The following is a 15434-nucleotide window of genomic DNA, read 5'->3' as shown; positions in this document are numbered from 1 at the left end:
AACTTTTAATATTATACATGTAAGAGTCTCGTTTAGACCCGTTTAGTCTCGCGAGCCTCACGAGCCCCCTTATTTGATACTCAAGTTCGGCTCGAGATGAAGTTCGAGTAACTCGAATTCGAGCTCGGCTCAAATTTTTTGAGTCGATTTCAAGTTTTTTCAAGTCGATTTGAGTAACTCATGAGTAGCCCAACTCGTTTACACCTCTAGTTGACGGAAACAAAAATAAAAAACTATATCGTTTGATTTTCAAACAAAAAAACGAAAGCATAAATTATGATGCATGTGAAGGGTCTTGAGAAATTTGCTCTAAAATAAATATGTATCTTTATCATTGAACTATATCTCAAATGATATAAACGCTCGGTAGTAATATGTTAGGTCGTAAACTTAGTTTTTTTTTTTCACAAATACTTCTTCTCTTCGCCTATAATTTTTTTTTCTCTAGATTCTTACTTACTTCATTATAAAAAGGATGGTCGATAACAAAATAAGTGGTCATTTTCTGACCTTTAGTCACCAGTTATCTTAAATTACTTTTAAATATACAAATTTTTTTAGATTAATAGCTAATGAAAATAATTATAAAATTATAATTAAAGGCTTATTTAATAAATTAAGAGATTTTATTAGGAGACTTAACATTGCGTTTGATATTTATAATTTTAAAATTATTTAATTTAAATTAAAAGAGTTTGAAACTTAATTGATAGTATAAAAAATACTCCTACTATATAAGAAAGAATAAAAGTGAAGAAATGATGAAAAGGGAGCCATGTAAACACGTGGGATTCTGACAAGGTTGAAACAAAGAAAAGATGTAAGCATTGACACTTAATTCAGCAACTCATCTTCGGATCCTTTTATGACTTTCCACGTGCACACGCACGTGTGGGTTAGCTATACATATACTGCTCTGAACCAAAACCAGTACTAACTTTTTTACGTTTAAGATCTTCCAATATAATTGCTCAATTTATCATGTGGACTACTATTTACCGCCCCAAATTATTACCCACCGCCCAACTTTTTACCAAAACATCCCTAAGCCATTTTCAATTTTTTTTTAAATATTCAATTCTCTCAATTCAATTAAAAACCTAACGAATATCCGAGTGAATTTATAATAAAAATGTCAAAATCGACTAAAAATAAAAGACGGAACTTCCGATGAATAATCGGTTTTTATTTATTTAATTTTTTAATTTTTTTTTATTATTTTTTTTAAAGGTCATCGCCCGGCGATGGCGGTGGACCTGTGCACCATCGCATGGCGATGGCGATGGTGCACTGGGACCATCGTCCTCGGGGGACGATTGTCCCAGTGGACCATCGTCCTCGGGGGACGATTGTCCCAGTGGACCATCGTCCTCGGGGGACGATTGTCCCAGTGGACCATCGTCCTCGGGGACGATTGTCCCTGTGCACCATCGCCATCGCCAGGCGATGGTGCACAGGGCCATCGCCATCGCCGGGCGATGGCCCTTGAAAAAATAAATTTTTTTTTTTATTAAAACAGTTAAAAACGAAAAAAATTAATTACCGGAGGTTCCCGTCTTTTATTTCCCGTTGATTACGACATAAATCGGCTCCGATTATCGTCGGGATTTTAGGTTGAGTTTGAGAGATTTTTGAGTTGAGAGGATTTTTGTTTTTTTGTTTTTGAATTTAAATTATGTTAAGGGCATTTCAGTCAAAACTTGGGCGGTGGGTAGTAATTTGAGGCGGCGAATAGTAAACCCCTTTATCATTCATCACGTATTTCAAAAAAGAATTATATTTTTTTCCTATTTTTTTTTATTATAGCCACTAATAGTATTTATTTATATTACAATAATAGTCATTTAAATACTAATTTATCAATAAATTAGAAATAAAAATTATATATTTAAAATAGGTTTAAGGTTATTATTTACAAAAAATGGATAAAGCCTTTTGAATAAAACAATTCTAAAAAAAGTAGACAACTCTATTATACATGATCAGTTCTAACAATTACACGGTAAATTAAAACTTGATCGAATCTCAATTCGACTAAATTATATAATTTATCTAATTTTTATTTGCTAATTTAAATTTGATCTATTTAATAGGCTTCTTAATTCATACATTAGACTGAATCATGTAACTCAAACGATTGTATAAGCGATTATACCAATTTAACATTTAAAAAAATTCTCCTACCACATCAAAAATAATTAGTACTAAAAAATTTGCGATAAATTAGTTATTATTTATTTAAATTGGTATATAATTTAAATAAACTATTCTTATTTGTTTGTGAAAGTTGATGTAGAGTTATTAAATAAAATTCAACAATAGATGATAATTTATTTTATAATTTATTTTTATCAGTATGATAAATTATCAATTTTTAAATTAAATATCAAACTGTTAGATTAGATACTGATAAATAATTATCATTACTTTTAAAATAATTTTATAGAATGTTCAATAAATTTAAAATAAGAGTTTCCAATCACTAAAAAAGCGATACTATTATCAAATAACTGATCACTCAATAACTCAAACGGTTAGATGATGCTATAACACTAATCATTAGTATTTTCTTAATATTAGTGTTTGTTTAGAATAAATATTGTCGGAAAAATTAAAATACAAAATATTTAATATATATAATCAATCTTAATTTTATAATAACAATTTATATTATACCAAATACATCAAACAATCAATTAAATCAGCTAGAAGCCATTAGTAAAATATAATAGTATAATCTAAAATATGACCATTTTTAGGTTGAATTGGACCCCAAAAAAAGTTTACCATAGAAAGAAAAAGAATTGAATAAATGGTGGGGTAATCGGTATTGCCCATAGCCATGATTGATATCCACTTGTAGGATATGCTATGATATGATGTGCTTCCTCACCATTATTATGATCATTTGGGGCCTATGATATGATTTTCTAATTGTCTATGATGTGAATCAAGATTAAAAAAAAAGGTTAAATAAACAACTTAGATATTCTACCAAATTGATAATTTCATTTAGAAAGAAAAAAAAAATACGAGATTTGGAAGATTTTAAATAAGGTTGCTTGCACCAATGGCAATTATCGGTATAATTGTTTATATAATTACTTTTTAAGCTAATTCAAAATGAATTTCTTTTTCGTTATGCTATATAATAACCAAACTTATATGGTACATCAAATTGGAATTTTATAGACTCGTTTCTAAAAAAAAATTCTTAAGCTCAAAATTTAAATTTGTCTATAATTTTTTTGAGTCTATTGTGGATTCATATCAGATTTAAATTTTAAAATTAATGTTCAAATCAGATTTAAGATATAAAGCTTTGTGCCGTACCAAGTGGATACCCATGCTATAAACAGATCTAGCTACCATAAGTAATTTGATCTTTGTTTTAGAAAATAATAGGGTTTTTAATAGCACAAAATAAAAGTTTCATGGATTCTAAGTTCTAAGTTGTAATGTGGTAGGTGAATACACCTACATTTGCAGCACTATTTCTACATTTGCAGCATTATTTCATACTTGACCTTCACAACGTATTATAACTATCTTGGGTCCACTTACATAATAATTCATGGTACGTAAATCTTTCTCTCATATTAAATAGTAATTCATATCACCATATATTTCTTACCTCTTTCTTTAAAAATCATTGCTAAATTTAAAAGAAAATCAATATATAGAAGTTCCATAAGTTTAAGTATAAGTTTAAGAAGTTGCCACTCATAAAAATTCATAATTTTTTATATTTGAATTCATAATTGAAAATCAAACTTAGATAAATTTTGAATGAAAATTCTGTAATAAATATAAAAAAATGTAGGACAATCAGAGAGGAAATTTTATTTTAAGATGCATATAAGTTGATAAGACGTTCGTTAAATTGGCGTATATATTTAAAATTAGGTTATCTTTTTTAAATAACATATTCAATTCAAGTGAGAATTAATCTAAATATAAATAGCATATAGATGTCATTTTATAGTTGTGATCCAACAAAAAAATACCTTATATACTTTGTAAAAAAAAATCAGAGAATCTTAAGCAATGTTGATGATTATGAAATGAGGTGTTGGGGGTCACATATGTTGGAAAATGATTACAATCCAAAGCAAATCATGCATATTTAGGACCCAATTGACAAGAAAGCCTAGAAGTAGAAGGACAATTATAATTTAGCCACTCACTAATCTACAAGTTTTTTCATGTGGGGTTGTCTCCCAAAAAAAACATGTCCTATTATCATCATCATCATCATCTTTCCTAATCCCCACTTCAAAATTAATTATTTTCCTTTGTTTTAGTTCTAGGGACATGACTCCTTATTTCCTACATTTCTCAAATTTAGCTAATATTTAATCCCCATCGTTGGATTTGCTCTAATCAACCCAACAAATTTTAAAGATTCTTACTGGGCATAATGTCAAAGATATAATGATGTATAATACTATTTTAATTATTAAAGTCTCAAGTCACACAAGTCATTTTAATTATGAAAGACATTTATTTCATACCCATAAAAATAATTGAGAAAAAAGAGACAAAAATTTGCAATTATAATCAAACATCATTTTTTTAAGCTTATGGATTAACAAAACATATTTTTGTTAAAATTTTACTTTCCAAAATTTAATTAAATTTTATTACTTGACAATAATATTCTTTTATTGGCACGTAACATTGTATACTAATAAAAATTAAATTTTTAAAGTAATATGTGTAAAACTATCAATTAAAGTGAAATATTAATAAATTGAAATAGATTCTTTTGATTTATCACTGAAAATATGAAAATACCTTTAAATAGAATAATTATGTGAAATTTAATTTAATTTATTGTTAACATTTTAAATTAGTTACAATTATAAAAGTTAAATTTTGATTGAATATAGAAAAAATGAACTTTTTTGAACTATATATTAAATTGTTTCTTATTTAGGTAGATTATATCCTAATATATTTTTCTTATATAAAATATATTTTTTCTCAATGATGGAAATCGATTCTTTAAAATCACAATTGTTAGTTTATTAGTTATAGAGGTGGTTCAAATTCACAACCTCTTCATGCATTTAGAGTTGTCTATCCATCCAAATTAGACTCACATTGGTAAAATCCATTCATATAAGGTCAAACCCCTAAAAATAACAAAGTTTAGTGTTTTTTTGTCAGTTGTGACCAAAATTTTTAAAATTAACAAAAATAACCCGTTTTTGCATATTATGTATTTTTTATAGCCAAATTTAAATTAAACTTATTTTTTTTTATCAACATGGCAACCATATATAAAATTAAAAAAGATTTAATTACAATAAAATTTTAAACAAGTAACTTGTTGTGTCACAATAAAAAATATAATCATAATAAAAAAGACCCAACCGGTTAAAAGAATGATATCCAAAGCCATTTCTCTAATAAAGACTATAAAGTGACGCGGCTAGAGTTTCTTCAAGAAAGAAAATGAGAGTTTTTACCAATGTCTACATAAATTGGTATTGACTATTCAACATTTTGTGCAAGTGAGAAAGGGAAATATATAGTAGAATAATGTTGTAAAAATTTAATATAAAATGGCATTACAGATTACAGTTTTGTCCGGTTACATTAAATTCTTCATTTCTGAACATAGTCACAAACTGTATTACCATTAGGATCTTCCAATATTGCAATCCAAAAATAAGAGTTGGGTTTAAATTTTTAAGATTCATTTTTATATACCGAGTTTAAGATGATAAATTTGAGGTTCAAATCATGTTTTCTATATCTAAAATGTTTTTATAAATTAAACAGATTATGTTAATTGTATTATTCATAGCTCTTTAATCATGTTGTGTCGTATTATTCATTTTAATTTTATATCGTCTTAGAGCATTTTCATCACATGTGCTCCGTTTTATGTTATTTTAACACAGAATATAGCAAAATGTTAAATGTAGCACAAGATTTAAATTTTAACTTAAATACACTTTATTATATCATATGATAAATTTTTAATTGTATACTTATTTTTGTTTTATATGTAAAAAACATGAAATATTTATTAATAATTTCAATTTAAACTTCATCAATATTTACTCATTAAATATTAGAATATAAATTTTTAATAAAAAAGATTTTAATAAAAAATAATCTTATTTTTGAATGTAAACATATTATAAAAATAAAATATTGAAAAAATTATGAAATTTAAATTAATTTTATATTATTTGTATAATATGTTGTTAATTAATTACTTGGATTATATTTTTTTAGTAATAATAATCTAAAAAAAATATTATATTGATACTATTTTTATTATTTATCATCTAATTTATATTTATTAACAAAAATAATTATTCAATATTTCTATTATATAAAAGTTAATGAAATTTACTTTTATTATAATTTAATAATTTTTTTTACAGAGATAGACCTAATTTATTTGTTGGTGGGGGTTAGCGGAAATTAATTTATTAATTTGAAATAAATATTTTTAGTACAATTATGCTAAATAAAATTATTATGAGTGGCACTTTTATAATTAATTTAAATAAATAAAAAATTTGACATATGCTAAAATTGGCCAAATATAACATCCAGTTTAACATAAAATATACGATAGCAATGGCGTTGTGCATTTTATTCTAAATACTATATTTAACATTATGAGATTAGTTTAGCATTGGAGTGAAAGTGCTTTTAGAGCTGACACTTTTGACACGATTAATTAAACATATTGTGTTGATCCTACTCAGGTCGACGGAATGGATCGACACAGTACGAACACGGCCTATCAATCCATAGTAATTCCTCTACCTTACATTGAAGAAAATTAGAGAAACAAAGAAACACTAATAATTCTTTTATGAAAATAGTTTCTTTGACACGCTTCAAAAGGAGGTTCACTAGCATTTGATAAAAAATTGTTGAGCCAAGAATGTAATGAGAAATAAGATGGGAATCCTCAAGAAGACATGTCTTTCAAGAATGTGAATCCACTATTATAGCAAACAAGTTGTTTGTCATATTGGTAAGACGGTGGGGAGACTGAATTTGAGGAAATTTTTTGTTTCACACTTGTTTTTATATGGAAGAATCCAAAAACTTGAGTAAGAATGTCTACCACACATCTATTTTTCTTGCGGGAAGCTGTGTCATATTAAGGAACAATGCCCACAAAACATTATTAGAGATCAATTTGTACTGCCAAGGGTCGAAATGCAAGTTATAGATGAGCATCCAGCTTCATCGGAAATAAATCCTATTAAAAATCTTAGTTTTGGTCCTTGGGTGATTGTTGGTAAAAGTCCAATTACGCAACCACATAAGAAAACATCGACAATTTTCAAATTATGTTAAGAGCAAGATTTGACAGGATTCCGCTACCAACTGTTTAGCAGAAAGACGGATATTCCTTGCTTATTATCAAACAACCACTTATTTACAAACCTCGCATGGGGTGGGGATAAGAAGTATTCGATTGATTGTGTTAAGGTTTTAAATTTGATGGAATTCATAATTGAAGATCTTGTCAGCCAGATTCTTAGAACATGTAGGATGAGTTGTGTAGCTCATGTAAGAAGATACTTAAATTTGATTAAATTCTGATCAAAGGTAGTGGTTGGAGTATATTCCAAGTCCAATTAAAGAACTTTTAGGTGAAAGTTAAAACTCAAAATCTGATTTCTTTTCGATAAAATTTCATTTTGAATAGTACAATACTTAAAATTGTATGCTACTCATTTAATTATTTGTATAAATAAATATTGAAGAATTATTCTAATAAAAATAATATTATAAATATATTAACTAAATTAAAATTTGATTAGATTTGCAAACTTTTTGAATGGAATTACCAAATCCAACTTGGCAATTGACTTAAATAGCTTGAACTCTTTAATGTCAATTAATAAGAAAATTTTAGATATTTTTAGAATTATTAATTTTTAAAAATATACTAGTCAAATCAATTCTAATCGCCGGCTGTCTCAAATTGTTCCTCTATACTTTCCGATATGCAAACCCTGTACATAGGAAGCTCATCAATCCGCAGAGGAAGATATCAATCCTATGAACACTTAAAAAATTATCCATCACATCCACAAACAAAATGCAGTTAAAAATAGACAATACTTGAAAAAGTAGTAGTTCTAAAGTATCCCAATATGTTTTAAACCAAAGGAAAGTACCAAGTTAAAACTACATGTATGGGTGTAAGCAATTACACATAAAAAGAGCATAAATAACAAAAACAAGGTTCTTTTTGAAAAGATAGTCTAACTGTATAGATCGTCGTCATCAGCCCCACCAGCAGAAGCTGCAAAAGGATCAGGTCCAGCAGCTGTGCTACCCCTGGCTTCAGAAAACCTGAACTCCGATCCAAAGCCTCTCGACTGTTGCAAAGTCTGAGCAAATGCCTGGTATTTGCGGATGTCAGCATCACTCACACTCCTGCGGGCGTACTTCATGGACTCCTCAAAATGTGCTGCCTTGATCTCGGCCACTTCGTCTTCCACATCTTCCTCCATAGCTTCCGGGTTCTCTCTTCCCCTTCTCTCCCTCTCAATATCCTGTAAGATGCAGAAATAAGGTGCATACTGTTATATACAATACAAAGAAAATTAATATATGATGACTGAGAAATTACAGTAAACGCAAACCTTTTCGATGTTCTCTCTAATTGCATATTTACAAGCGCGCTGGCATATTTCAGTAATATCGGCACCGCTGAAACCCTGAGTGTACTTGGCAAGTGCTTTAAGATCAACATCTTTGGACACTGGTGATTTCCTCAAGCAGGCCTTGAAAATGTTATAGCGTGAATCTTCATCAGGAAGAGGAATGTAAATAAGCTGATCAAGTCGACCAGGACGCAGAAGGGCAGGGTCGATTATATCAGGTCTATTTGTCGCACCAATAATGAAAACGGTTTTCTTTGCAGACATGCCGTCCATCTCTGTCAAAAGCTGGTTCAAAACCCTATCAGCAGCACCACCGGCATCTCCTACACTGCTTCCTCTCTGCGCATTGCATAATAAAGTGAGCAAGAAGCAAAATAACAAAATGGCTTGTCTTTTTTCTTGTGGAAAAATAAAATCTTAATTCTAGCATAAACACAATATTGAAAGCAGTGTTTTAGAAACCAAACCGGTGGCTGAGCCAGTAGAGCCACAGTTTGGCAGTTCAACCGGTTCAACATAGAGAATATGTAAGCAGAGAATTGGGCTTATAAGTTATAAGCCGTGGACTTGTAAAAATATAGACACGTAATCCTAAGTCCAAAGTAACACAATAACTTTAAGTTGTAGATTCTAAAAGATGAGTTATAGATCCTAAAAAAAATGAGTTATTGATCCTAAAAAAAAATGAGTTATTGTAGGAATGTTGTTGAACCGGCCGGTCCGATCCGGTTTTGAAAATACTGATTGAAAGTACTGATTTAGTTGTTGAGAATAATAAAACAAACCTGGGTAGCAATTGAGTCAAGTTCATCAAAGAAGAGAACACAAGGAGCAGACCCGCGAGCCTTGTCAAATATTTCACGTACATTAGCTTCACTCTCACCAAACCACATTGTAAGCAGTTCAGGACCCTTGATACTGATGAAATTTGCCTGACATTCATTAGCAATAGCTTTGGCAAGAAGAGTTTTCCCACATCCCGGAGGACCATAGAAAAGAACTCCCTTAGATGGTGACATTCCAAATTTTTCAAATTTCTCAGGGTGCTCAACTGGATATTGAACAGTCTGCATTAAAAAAAATTAAACATGTATTAATAGCCAAATATTAGGAGAATATTCCAAGTTCCAAAAATACAATCAAATAAATAAAAAATGGGTACCTCTTGAAGCTCCCGCTTAACATTCTCTAGACCACCAATATCTTCCCAATTAACATTAGGCACCTCAACAACCTGGAACAGTTATGCTTAATTAGTAACAAAACAAACACATGATAATTGATCAAGTTCGGAAATAAAAACCCACAAACATCAGGCAAAAACTCACTGTTTCACGCAAAGCAGATGGGTTACTTGTTCCAAGAGCAGTTTTGAAGTGTTCATTAGTCACTGCCATGGAGTTGAGTATCTCAGCATCTATTGATTCATCTTCTAAGTCAATCACATCCATCTTCTCCCTGATGCACTGAAGAGCAGCTTCAGTGCAGAGAGCTGCCAAATCAGCACCAACGTAACCATGCGTGTCTTTGGAAATTCTTTCCAAATCAACCTATAAACAAAAATCACAGAATGTGAAACATGTTAAATGAGCGAGTGGGAGAAATAAAAAAGTTAATGGTTAGAGAAACATGAAAACAGAGTTTGGCTATTACTTCTTCAGCAAGCTTCATGTTCTTGGTATGGATTCTAAGAACTTCGAGACGCCCAACTTCATCTGGTACACCAATATCAATTTCCCTGTCAAATCTACCAAACCTTCTCAAAGCTGGATCAATGCTGTTGGGACGATTTGTGGCTCCCATGACGATAACATGGGCACGAGATTTAAGCCCATCCATAAGTGTTAAGAGCTGGGAAACTATCCTCCTTTCAACCTCTCCATGTGTCTTCTCCCTCTTGGGGGCAATCGAGTCGATTTCATCGATAAAAATGATGGATGGTGCATTCTTCTCTGCTTCCTCAAAAGCTTTTCGAAGATTGCTTTCACTCTCTCCAGCCAATTTTGACATGATCTCAGGTCCATTAATACAGAAGAAGAAAGCGCCAGTTTCATTTGCAACAGCCCTAGCAATAAGGGTCTTTCCAGAACCAGGAGGCCCATAAAGCAAAATTCCTTTTGGTGGTTTGACACCAATTGACTTGAACAGCTGTGGATGTCTTAATGGAAGCTCTACTAACTCCCTGATCTGAGCCATCTGTTTCCTAACACCACCAACATCATCATAGCCAATTTCATCCAACCTGTTCTCATCTTCTCTCCTCACTGGCTCTCCCTCGCAGAAAACCTCAGTGTCAGGGGCAACCACACAATACTCTGCAGGGTCAGTCTCGATAACCTTGAACTCCACACTTCTCATTCCTCCCCTAACAAGGAAGAAATCGCCCTTCCTGACTGGGCGATATGCCTCCAGGAAATAAGCTGCAGATATTTCAGTCGGGTTAGAATCATCACGAATAAAGGGGTAGGGAGCGAGGGAAGGGGTATTAGAAGCCTCTTATACTCATAAGATTAGCATGTGCAAGTTAAAATGCATATTTACTATCACAGAAAAAGTAAATTATATTAAAGTTTCATAAAAGCACAGAATCTGAATGAAACACAATTAAATACGATATACAGTGATTGATTATCTTAAAATGCTAGAAACTAGAGAGTAGAAGACTCGAAACGAACTCACGTTTCAAATACGCGTCAAAGAGATTTCCAGTGACCCCTTCAATTGAATCATCTATAGGAAGTATGTGAACACGCTTGCCATATTTGACATCAGGACATTGGTGCACAGAGACAACATCTCCAAGTCGAACTCTCAAGTTAGACCTCACAACCTTGTTCATCCTGATCTTTGGTTCCTCACAGGTGTCGTCAGCAAGAGCAATGCAGATGGTATCCTTCCTTTTCTTTCCCTAAACACCACAAACATATACAGAAAATACTGGTATAATTATCTGAAGACAAGAAGTAATTCATTAAGAGCTTCCACAAGCAAGGTTAAGATTGAAAAGCCAATGCAGAAAAACCAATTCGTTGTCTTAGTAAAGTAAACAGCATCCATCATATGCCTTAGATAAACAATGAAACAAAACAAAGCAACACTGGTTTATCAATACCTTTTCCAATTAGGCAGTAAAATATTACCCTCGCAAGCTTAATCATTATAACATTCACAAAACAAAAAATTAAGAAGCAAACATAGCCCATAAGCTGAATAGTACTGAAAAAGGGAAATTCCTTCTTAAACAATGAAGCAAACATCACTTAAATTTGTGATTAAGCAGTATTATGTTATCATTAAATTTTTCCAATGAGACAGCAATTAAACCCTAAATCGGATAAAATCCCATATCTTATAACACCATAATCACTAAAACACATAGAACCCAGTTCGCAGATCATTTAGAAAAATACTAACAAGTTACCAAAAACCCTAAAACAATAATTGAAGCTAAAAAGAAGACAAAATCAAAACCTTAATCAAGATGGTGTCCCCTCGAAAGAGCTGGAGCTTCTCCATGGTTTCCGGATGAAGAGAAACAACAGAATTATCATCATTAATAGCTTCGTCAACAACAAGCCTATTCGGTGACTTCTTGCGCTCTAAAATCGCAGTACTAAAATCTTTTTTCGTTCCCTTACTGCAAAATCAAAATTAAACAGATACCCATTAGCAAAAACCCTCTCGAAAACAATAAACTCGAAAATCTTTTATCAAATTTTGTCAAATAAAATTCAAAATTGGAATCGATTGAAAAGTGAGTACAGTAGAAATAGTATGGGTAGATCTGAGTGAGCGATGGTTAAGAGAAACTTACGAGTCGGATGATTCAGCTTGGTTAGACATGGTCGAGAGATAGCGAGAGAATTTGATGAACAAAAACTTGTAATTTGTGTATGGGTATTTATAGAGGAAAAATAAAAACTTTTTTTCTTCTTCTTTTCTTGTCCGGAAAGATAACTTAAATTATAATCATCCTTATGGTATTTAATTAAATCCTAATTCTATTAGTTTTGGGTTTAAGTATTTCATTAGAATTTGTAGGCAACTATGAATCAAATTTAATGCGTCACCAATTGAATCACACCCATAATCAACTACCTAAAATATGAAAAGTATTTTAATTAAAAGTGTGAGTACATTTTATTTTGTGTTTAAAAAGTTAATTATATCCATCAAAACAAAGTTATTTATATCCTAATCAATCTATAATTGAAGTAGAGGATTTATAAAAGATATCAACTTTCTCACCTACTAACCATATGGAATGGATCGCCTATTATCAACACCGTTAGTTGTATATTTTTTATTACTTTTTTTGAATAAGATAATTGATATGATAATTGAAAAACATTATCGATGTTGTTGAAATTAATGGAAAACAAATTTGATATTTTAATATTCGATCAATATAACGACGCTCAAAATAACATTTTTTTCTCTCTTTATAGAATATATATGATATATATTTTTAGCATTGTATTTTATAGATTAAAATTTCAAGAAATATTTTAAAAATAAGCTATAGTTTTCGGTATAGTATTTTGTAAATTTGTGCCTGTTTTCTTTAAGGTAGATTGTATGATGGATGGCCAGTGAGACCTAATCTAAATGACTAAGGCTCTTCAATGTATTTTAAAGTGTCGGTTTCGAGTTTTAATAAGCCAATTTAAAATCTAAAACATCTAAAAACCATAAGACAATTTAGGAACAATATATCCTTAACAAAAATATATAAAACAATTTAGGAACAATTACGTGGTGCTTTTACAAATTTATTATTTGAGCGGGTTTAAAAAATAATAGAGATTTTAACATTTTTAAAATTGTACTGAATGAGTGTTTCTTAGTCTATTTTCGATTACCGGACTACTAAAAATACCAAATTTAATTTTATATTTATTGTTTGGTTTGTTATTTTGAATACATATATTATCTGCATACATTATATTTGTTCACATGATTATAAAAATTAAATAATGACGGGTTTCATTTTTTTTAGCACATCAATAACTAGGAATGCATAATGGTTATGTAAAACCGAATTAACCAAGTCAAAAAAAATTAAAATTAAATTTTAAATTTGTTTAAGTTATGGTTAATTTGGCCCACATATGGTTAATAATTTTTGTAAAAAAATTGATTAAGTTAATTCGGTTTAATTTTCTTTTCTTTTTTTAAAATAATCCAACTAACCAAATTTAATTAAGTTATTATTCATTTAATAATTAATATTAATAAAATTTGACTATTCAGTTATTCAAGATAATCGGGTGAATAAAATAATTATTACAGTTCAATTGTTATTCGATTTGTATACATTTTGATTACGATTTGGTTAAAACAATGAGTGAAATTTTATTTTGCTTCATTTAATTTAGTTGGTTCTATGATCGGATCGGCCAATGCATGTCCTATTAATGACCCAAAATTAATTGAAATCACGTGTTTGATAAATTTTATAAAAATTAAAATAATAATTAAAAAACCAGACATTAAAATAATAAATTTTAAAAAAAATCAGACAATGACATAATTATTTTTATACTTATGTAATTGAAAAAACTCATATAGTTTTATCCTCGTAAAATATATTTTTCTTTGAATTTTAATTTGTTTTAAATTATTTATTTGAATTTTACCTTTTTAGTGAGTTTTGAATAAATATACATTTCTTATGATCTTGTTAGATAAGATAATGTCACTAAACGATAAGTTACTAAGTTTCGAAATTTTTTTTAAAAATTTCCAACATTATTATAAGACCATCGGCAAACAATGAGTTAAGAAATTGATTATTCCTCCACTTTTAATTTTCTTTTTAATTTAAAATTTATGGATAAATGCCTTTTTTTAAGCTAAACTTATTTGGAGGTCTATGTATTTTAAACTTTTTTCCGAAGGTCCTTATACTTCAATTTTGTATTACTTGATCCCTTTATTTGTCTATTTTACGATTTTCAAATTCCTTTTTAGTTTTTTCAGTTTCTTTACTTACATTTTTTTTTCTTCAGTTATATAAAAGAATATAAAAATCAAAATATAGATTAGTAAAGGTACCAAATGATACAAAATTGGATGACCTTAAAAAAAAGGTTTAAAGTACAAAGACCCCAGATGAATTTTTTTTTTTTCATTAATGTTAGTCTTCTAAAAAACATGATCACTTTTGTCCTTGAATCTATTCTATAAGTAAGGTGCAAAAGAAGTGTAAGATACTCCATCCCTTAACCCTTGTCCAATTTAAACGCTTAAAGTTTAGAGAAAATTACATGTTACACTTTTAAAAATATATTCTCCAACTTCTGTTTACTTCTTGTTTTTACTATTTTCTTATAAAAAAAATTAGACCTACTTAGTTGGAAATAAGTAAACTTATAAAACATTTTCACCGTCCCAAAATAATAAGTTATGAGGATAAACATGAATTAATTGAAATTATTTTTTCATCTAACTTTTGACTATATTTTCATAATTTTTTAGATAGTATGTTATTAACTAGTTTCTTTATTAGTATATTTTGTATTTGAATATAAAATACCTAGTTTGTTTGGAAAAACTAAAAATCTTACGTTTAATATTTAAATGATTCATTAAATAGTAACCTATTGTCCGAGATGCCAAATAGTAAAGTGGCCTATCCATTCTGAATGAAGGATAACTTATTAAAAATATAGTATTACTTTATACCTTATTTCCAATAAAAGCATCTCTGCAGCAATTACACCATTTGAACCAAACAGTTCTCTTAAATACAGTATAATACTTGAGCAATTA

General features: G+C 29.6%; 1 protein-coding gene across 1 annotated transcript; it reads right to left on the bottom strand.

Moving 5' to 3' along the window:
- Positions 1 to 8090: 8090 nt before the first annotated feature.
- LOC126677734 (cell division cycle protein 48 homolog) lies at positions 8091 to 12620 on the bottom strand. Its single transcript, XM_050372497.2, has 9 exons — positions 12475 to 12620; positions 12132 to 12297; positions 11340 to 11568; positions 10314 to 11080; positions 9989 to 10210; positions 9823 to 9894; positions 9446 to 9727; positions 8640 to 8999; positions 8091 to 8549 (listed from the first exon to the last, which is right to left on the bottom strand). Exons 1-9 carry the CDS (start codon positions 12501 to 12503, stop codon positions 8256 to 8258), a joined length of 2421 nt encoding a protein of 806 aa, XP_050228454.1. The 5' UTR covers positions 12504 to 12620; the 3' UTR covers positions 8091 to 8255.
- Between the last annotated feature and the right edge of the window lie 2814 nt (positions 12621 to 15434).

This window comes from Mercurialis annua, linkage group LG4 (genome assembly GCF_937616625.2).
Source record: "Mercurialis annua linkage group LG4, ddMerAnnu1.2, whole genome shotgun sequence".
Lineage (NCBI taxonomy): Eukaryota > Viridiplantae > Streptophyta > Magnoliopsida > Malpighiales > Euphorbiaceae > Mercurialis > Mercurialis annua.
This window is presented reverse-complemented; position numbering and strand designations above follow the sequence as displayed.

Excerpts from the sequence above, each read along its gene's own strand:
- LOC126677734 (XM_050372497.2), bottom strand. The coding sequence starts at position 12,503 with ATGTCTAACCAAGCTGAATCATCCGACTC. Across the intron at positions 11,569-12,131 it reads GGGACACCATCTTGATTAAG|GGAAAGAAAAGGAAGGATAC; the intron begins GTTTTGATTTTG and ends TGTGGTGTTTAG. Across the intron at positions 9,895-9,988 it reads CATCTGCTTTGCGTGAAACA|GTTGTTGAGGTGCCTAATGT; the intron begins GTGAGTTTTTGC and ends TAACTGTTCCAG.